Source organism: Physeter macrocephalus, chromosome 21, assembly GCF_002837175.3.
Source record: "Physeter macrocephalus isolate SW-GA chromosome 21, ASM283717v5, whole genome shotgun sequence".
NCBI lineage: Eukaryota > Metazoa > Chordata > Mammalia > Artiodactyla > Physeteridae > Physeter > Physeter macrocephalus.
Genome location: NC_041234.1, coordinates 45,419,249 through 45,427,697, shown reverse-complemented (window position 1 = coordinate 45,427,697; position 8,449 = coordinate 45,419,249). Strand labels below are relative to the sequence as shown.

The following is an 8,449-nucleotide window of genomic DNA, read 5'->3' as shown; positions in this document are numbered from 1 at the left end:
TCTTCTTTTCTGATTTGGATTCCTTTTATTTCTTTTTCTTCTCTGATTGCTTTGGCTAAAACTTCCAAAACTATGTTGAATAATAGTGGTGAGAGTGGTCAACCTTGTCTTGTTCCTGATCTTAGAGGAAATGGTTTCAATTTTTCACCATTTAGAATGATATTGGCTTTGGGTTTGTCATATATGGCCTTTATTATGTTGAGTAAAGTTCCCTCTATGCCTACTTTCTGGAGGATTTTTATCATAAATTGGTGTTGAATTTTGTTGAAAGCTTTTTCTGCATGTTTTGAGATGATCATATGGTTTTTCTCCTTCAATTTGCTAATATGGTTTATCACCTTGATTGATTTTATGCAGCTAAATTCTTAAAGAGGATCCCTGCAAATCTTCCGAGCTCTCTGTGCAGCTATCTCCTTTCTGGTACCCTGCCCTGCAAACTCTCTCTTCCTTGGCCTCCTCATACTTGCAACACAGTGTCTTCAGCTAATGGAGACTGCTGGGCTGCTCTGGGTTCTTCTTCCTGTATTATGGCCCGAAGAATCTTTCCAGGCTGTAACCTGGGACAGTCATGGGGCTCACCTCACCTCATTTATTTTTCCTGTCTCTCATGGATCACTGTCCTTAATTGCCAGATTTCAAATGCCTTCAGAATCATTGTTACATTTTTTTCTATTTTTTTAATTGTTTCATGCTGAAGATGTAAATCTAATTTCTTTTGGCGTATTTTGGCTTGAAGAGAAATTAGCTGTTATGGTCTTTTCAGAGGATAATTTGGCCTTTTATACCAGAATTTTAAATGTGTTTGTTTTTTGGCCCAGGAATTCTAGTCACTCTTCTACTTGCTGGAGTTACAGCAGTGAACACGATGATATACTTCAGTATAGTATACAATCGAGTGGAGAGACAGACAAGAAAAAACTAAATAAGTGTTGAATACAATATACTATGTTAGAAGGTGATAAGAAAATATGTTCAATAGGTTTGGGGGATAGGAAGCACTTGGTAGAGGGGAGCATGTCAAAGTTCTGATGCATTTGCCTGGAAGGACTCACTGAGAGGTATATATTTGATTATTAATCCTACTGGAATCAAGAGAGCAAGCTATATGGATATCTGGAGGAAGAGCACTTCAGGTAGAAAAAACACTCAGTGCAAAGTCCCTGGTGTGTTTGATGAATAGCAAGGAATATTTTTAATAGCTACTATAGTGCCTAAGCAGATGCTCACAAAATGGTAGCTATTTAGAATATTATTACTAATGGTGGTGGAACCAGAAATATGACCTAAATGTATATGACCTCAAAGCTCATCTGCTTGCTACTATGTCGTATTCTCTTTTCCATATACCATGAGACATTGAGACATATACTGCCTTATGATTCTTCTTACCTTGTTCTCTATCATTGTGCAGCTTTTACACAGGCTTGCCTTGTGTTCCCATTCATGTAAGTTTTGTGACTGTGCAATCTATGTTGACTCTTGCCTGATAGAATGTTGGGCTGTGACATTTCTCTTTGCACTAATCATTGGGGTTGATTTCATTATTGCAATGGACACTGGTCCCCTTCCTCCATCACCACATATGTGTGTCTTTCCAGACTATTTTCACTCTGCCCAGAAGGTCATTCTCCCCAGGGACAGGAAGATCTTAAGTACATATGAGACATTATATACAAATTCTAATCACAGCTCCTCCCTCACTTATCCAACACTTTTTACATCTTCCAAGGCACTTTGTTTTTGCCCTGTCTTTTTTGAATAACTAATGCATAAATGGTATGAAAATTTTAAAGATGAAAGTGATGTAGGGGTGAAAAATAAGTTTCCTCCATCCTTCCCTTAGCCACTCATTAGTCCTGTCTTGGGGCAAACAATGTAACCAGGTGTTTTTTTTGGGGGGGTATCTTTTCAGAAATATTGAATGCATGTGGGTGTTTTTAATCATTCTTCACACCCCACCCCTACCCATACAATGTACCTTGACTACCCTTTTCATTTGATTCTCACTCACCACACCCTGTGATGGGTGGTGTTCCCCCCAATTTACAGATGAGGAAGCTAAGGCTCAGAGGTGTGAGATGACCTTTTTATGGGTTTTGTTGGCAGAAGTAGTGACTTTTTTACAGTTTCCCAGGCAGTAAGTGGAAAATCCAGGACTGATGTTACAGGTTTTTTAAAGTAATGATCTAATTGGTTTTATTCGATGATCCATGTATTGGGCAGCATCCCATCTAATAAATAGGAGGGTGCTCTCCTGATGTTGCAGTTTTTGTCTGCATTCTTCCCTCCACACTGAGAAGTACCAGGTCCTGCACCTCAGACGTGAACGGAGATCCCTAAACACTTGCTGGTAGCTAGAGTGATTAAGAAAATCCCCACAATTCCTTTAGTCATATTCGAATTGCTATGGCAGACTTTAGGTGTAATGCTGATAGGCATCAACTGGTAGTTAGCATTAGAGATAGAAAAAGTTGATCTTTCTAATTGTTTTCTGGAAATATTCCTCCTCTACAGATTTATTCAGGTCCACCTGAGGAAAGTACTGCACCCCCAGTGCCTCCACCTCGAGTGACAGCAAGAAGGCACAAACCAATCACAATTTCGAAGCGCTTGCTGAGGGAAAGGACAGTTTTCTATACTTCTTCCCTGGATGAAAGTGAAGGTCAGTACTAAAGTTTACCCTTAGCTTCTTAATAGTGATTGCAGACAAAGAGGATATTGAAAGGCAGACATGGAGGCATAACCATCTTTTCTGAAAAGTTAGACTTTTTCTGGATCCTGGGCCAGGCAAGCCAAGGTTTGTGAAATTTGTGCCCAGAGAGTGAATTATTATTTTGGCAGTGGATAGGACAGAGATGAACCTGTAAAATCATCTACGATTTTCCCTTAGCAGACCAGTGAAGGATACAAGGTGTTCTTAGATCTGTACCTCACTACATTGAGATGGGTGAGCAATGTGTTTTCTGAATGTTCTAAGATTTTTAAATACAAAGTCAGCTAACATAGAGAACTGATGGCTGAATAGGAGTTTCTAGTGCTTGTTCCTTCACGGTAATATGAATTCAAACAACCATCCATGCATGAAAACCCCCTCATGAAAGCTATGGAATCCAAATGAGAGGTCAGAGCACCTGGGTTGAGTACAGAAATAAGAAAAGGTACATTGCAGATGCTAGAAAGGACATTTTCATATTACCCACGTCACCCTTCCCCCAAGCTCACACAGTGTAGTTCAGGGAGAAATCCCCTCCACATGGAGGAAGGAGAGTGAGATGAGCACCCAACTTTACCTTGGACCCCAGCAACAGGCCCACCCCAGTAAACCCCAGCACCAACCCATCCCCCATTTTTCCAGACTCCAGGCCAGCCTCCACCAACCCAAGCTCCAGACCTGCCCCAGCACTAAGCCATTCTCTGCAGCCCCAGGCTCCAGGCCTGCCCCTGAAGACCCAGAATCCAGGCCCATTACATACCAAGCTGGCCCCTGTGGCTCTAGTCTCCAGGATGTAACCACAGCTCAGCATCCAGTCCAGCCTCCTGTGGATCCAGCCTCCAGGTCTGCCTCAGTGCCCGGCTAGCCCCCTGGACCCAGGCTTCAAGCTCTCCCCTGTAGATCCAGGATGAAAGCTTATCCATCCACTGACCCAGGCACCAGACCAGCCTACCCAAGGACTCCAGCAGCAAGCCCACTTCTGGAGCCTGCCAGGTGGCCTAACTAGAATCTCTGGTTGTGCTGCCTGATCAAAGGCTTTCCTTGCCAAAGCCAGGAAGATGTATCTGCTTCTTCAAATAGGTAAACACCCACTCAAGGCCACAAGGATCAGGAATAATCAGGGAAACCTAACACCACCAAAGGAACAAAATAAAGCACGATGAACTGATCCTAATGAAATGGAGATCTATGAACTGTCTGAAAAGGAATTCCAAATAATCATCTTAAAGAAGCTCAGTGAGCCACAAGAGAACTCAGACAACTAAACAAAATCAGGAAAATAATACATGAGAAGTTCAAGAAAGTTATAGAAATCATAAAAAAAAGAGAACCAAAAAGAAATCCTGGAGCTGAAGAACACAATGACTGCATTGAAAAATTCAGTAGAGAGCTTCAACATCAAACTCGAACAAGCAGAAGAATCAGTGCAAAGACAGGTCACTTGGGCTTCCCTGTGGTGCAATGGTTGAGAGTCTGCCTGCCGATGCAAGGGACATGGGTTCATGCCCCAGCCCAGGAAGATCCCACATGCCACGGAGCGTCTAGGCCTGTGAGCCATGGCCGCTGAGCCTGCTTATCCAGAGCCTGTGCTCCTCAACGGGAGAGGCCACAACAGTGAGAGGCCCACGTACCGCAAAAAAAAAAAAAAAAAAAAAAGAAAAAGTCGCTTAAAATTATCCAGTCAGAGGAACAAAAACAAAAAAGATTGTAAAAGTGAAGAAAACCTAAGAGACCTATGGGACACCGTATACAAACCAATATACATATATGGGAGTCTCAGAAGGAGCACAGAAAGAGAAAGGGGCACAAAGCTTATTTAAAGAAATAATGACAGAAAAATTCCTAAATCTGGAGAAGGAAATGAACATGTGGATCCATGAAGCCCAAAGAAACCCAAATAAGTTAAACATAAAGAGATTTTAACCAAGACACATTGTTATAAAATTCTCAAAATTCCAAGACAAAGAAAATTTTGAATGCAGCAAGAAAAAAGCAAATCATCAAATAAAAGGAAACCCCCATAATACTGTGATCAGATTTCCCAGCAGAAACCTTGCAGACCAGGAGAGAATGGGTCAATATATTCAAAATACTGAAAGGAAAAAAACTGCCAACCAGGAATACTATACTGGACAAAGCAGTCCTTCAGAAATGAAGGAGAGATAAAACGAAGGAGTTGACTACCACTAGACTTGGTTTAAAAGAAATGTTAAAAGATATCATACTAAGTGAAGTAAGCCAGACAGTGAAAGACAAATATCATATGAAATCGCTTATACGTGGCATCTAACAAAAAAAAGATACAAATGAATCTATATAGAAAACTGAAATAGACCCACAGACATAGAAAACAAACTTATGGTTACCAAAGGGGAAAGTGGGGGAGGGATAAATTAGGAGGTTGGAATTAACACATATACACTACTATATATAAAATAGATAGCCAATAAGGACCTACTGTATAACACAGGGAAATATACTCAATATTTTTAATAACCTATAAGGGAAAGAATCTGAAAAAGATTGTATATATATGTATATATATATATATATATATATATATATATGTAACTGAATCACTGTACTGTATATATAACTGAATCATTGTGCTGTACTCCTGAAAATAACAGGACATTGTAAATCAACTGTACTTCAATTAAATAAATAAATAAGACATGCTAAAAGAGGGTATTCAAGTTGAAATAAATGGACAGTAACAACATGAAAACATATGAAAGTATAAAACAAATTGGTAAACATAATATAACCCAATTCAGAATATTCTAATACTGTAATAGTGATGTGTAAACCACTTGTAATTCTAGTATGAAAGTGAAAATACAAAAGTATTAAAAATAACTATAGCTACAATAATTTGTTAATGGATACACAATCTAAAAAGTTATAAATTATGACATCAATAACATAAAATGTAGGGGTAGGAGTCATTAAAATGTAGAGTTATTGTATGTAGTCAATATTACTTTGTTAGCTTTAAACAGGCTGCTATAACTATGTTTTATGTAAACTTCATGATAAAAGACCCCAAATAGGCAAAGCAATCTTGAGAAAGAAGAGCAAAGTTGAAGGCTTTATGATTTCAAAATATACTACAAAGCAATAGTAACCAAAAGAGTATAGTACTGGCATAAAAACAGACATATAGACAAATGAAACAGAATAATGAGCCCAGAAAAAGTACACACATTTATGATCAATTGACCTTTGATAAAGGTGTCAAGAATACACAATGGGAAAGTATAGTCTTTTCATTACATGGTGTTGGGAAAAATGGATATCCACATGCAGATAAATTGGATCCTTATCTCACACAATGTACAAAGATCAACTCAAAATGGATTAAATCCATAAATGTAAGACCTATAGCTGTAAAACTACAAGAAGAAAATGTGGGGGGAAAGCTACTTGGCATTGTCTGGTCTGGGCAGTGATTTTTTTGGATATGACCCCAAAAGTATAGGCAACAAAAGTGGAATGGACAAATGTGATTGCATCATGCTAAAGAGCTTCTGCACAGCAAAGGAAACAATCAAGAAAGTTAGGAGACAACCTACAGAATAGGAGAAGATATTTGCAAATCATATGTCTGATAAGGGGTTAATATTCCAGAATACATAAGGAACTCATACTAGTCAATAATAAGAAAAGAAATAACCCAATTTTTAAAGGTCAAAGGACCTAACTAGACATTTCTCAGAACAAGACAAATAAATGTCCAACAGGTATATGGAAAGGTGTTCAACATCACTGATCATCAGGGAAATGCAAATCAAAACCACAAGATATCATCTCACACCTATTACAGATAGTTATTACAAAAAAATGACAAAAGATAACAAGTGTTGACAAGAATGTGGAGAAAAGGAAATGCTTGTACATTGTTGGTGGTAATGTAAATTAGTACAACCATTATGGAAAGCTGTGTGTAGATTTCTCAAAAAATTAAAAATAAATTACCATATAGAGTTGTCAACTGCCTGGCTGAGTGTTCAAGGCATGCTCAAACATTCATTCAGAGCCCCTTTGCAAAGACTGGGAGTCATATTTGTTCTTAGTGTTTTAAGGCAATCTCTGTCTAATCATTAGCTGACCACAAAGCTAACTAAGCAGTGTCTTTAGTGGCCACACTCAACAAAGAATACAGATTTAACATAAATGGGTGAAAAAAGTCAGTAAACAAACTAACAATAATAACTAAAATAAACAGCAACAACAACAAACCTTGGGGAGAAGAGAGAATCTGAATTTCAGAGTTGCTATATTACTTAAACTGTCCAGCTTTCAATAAAAAATTATGAGATATCTAAAGAAACAAGAAAGCATGACCCATACACAGGAACAAAAACAAAAAACAATCAAGTAATTGCTACCACATAACCCAGCAACTCCACTCTTATGTATGTACCCAAGAGAAATGAAAACACAGCTTCACAAAGACTTACATTTGAATATTTATAGCAGCTTTTTTCATATCAGCCAAAAACTGTGAGCAACCTAAATGTTCATCAGCTGATGAATGAACAAACAAATTGTGGTATATGCATACAATGGAGTACTACTCAACAACACATTGGAATGAACTACTGATACATGTATCATCCCCATCCTCCAGGTATATCAGGTTCTTTCAGGACCTCAAGCATGCCCTCATAATCCAGGCCTTTGCACCTGCTATCCCCTTTGCTGGACACTCTCCCTCGGCACCTTCACATGGCTGGGTCATTCTCATGCTTCATGTCTCAGGTAAATGCAACCTCCTCCAAAAGGCCCTCCTTAACCACACCCAAAGTGGCTCTCCTTGGTTGTTTGCCTCTGCCCCTAGTTTGTTTCACTCATACCACTTATTAACAGTTTTTCATATTTTGTGATCTTGTTACTTCTTTTTGGTTGCCACAGAATAAAAGTTACAAACTGTGTCAATGAAAAAATATAAACTACCTTATGATCCAGTAATTCCACTTCTGGAAATATATCCAGAGCAAATGAAATTAGTATCTTGAAAAGATATCTGCACTCTCATGTTCATTGCAGCATTATTTACAATAGCTAAGATGTGGAAGTACCAAAGTGTTCATCAACAGATGAATGGATAAAGAAAATGAGAGATACATAGACACACACCCAGAAACACACACACGTGCGCACACACACACACGCACAAAATGGAATATTATTCAGGCTTAGGTACAAAAGAAGGAAAACCTGTAATTTGTGACAACATGGATGAACCTGAAGGACCTTATGCTAAGTGAGATGAGATAACGGCAGAGAGATAAATGCTGCATGATTTCACTTATATGTGGAATCTAAAAAAGTCAAACTCATAGAAGCATAAAGTAGGATGGTGGATGCCAGAGACTTAGGGGAGAGCAAAATGGGGAGGTGTCTGATCAAAGGGTACAAAGGTTCAGTTATTCAGGATGAATATGTTCTGGAGATATGATACAGCATTGTGACTGTAGTTAATAATACTATATTGTATACTTGAAGTTTGTGAAAAGTGTAGATCTTAAATATTCTTACCACACACAAAATTGGAAACTATGTGAGGTGATGGATATGTTAATTAGATTGATTGTGGTACTCATTTAACAATGTATTCATATATCAAAACAACACATTGTATACCTTAAATATATACAATTTTTTTTTTTTTTTTTTTTTTTGCGGTACGCGGGCCTCTCACTGTTGTGGCCTGTCCCGTTGCGGAGCGCA

General features: G+C 38.4%; 1 protein-coding gene across 8 annotated transcripts in view; it reads left to right on the top strand.

Annotated features, from left to right (window-relative positions):
• Window positions 1-8,449, top strand: part of OPHN1 (oligophrenin 1) — a 671,055-nt gene that overhangs the window by 624,444 nt on the left and 38,162 nt on the right. For all 8 annotated transcript variants that reach the window (XM_028482255.2, XM_028482256.2, XM_028482254.2 and 5 more), the window contains one exon: window positions 2,515-2,662. In XM_028482255.2, coding sequence (XP_028338056.1) covers window positions 2,515-2,662 — 148 coding nt within the window. The remainder of the gene's footprint in view (window positions 1-2,514; window positions 2,663-8,449) is intronic.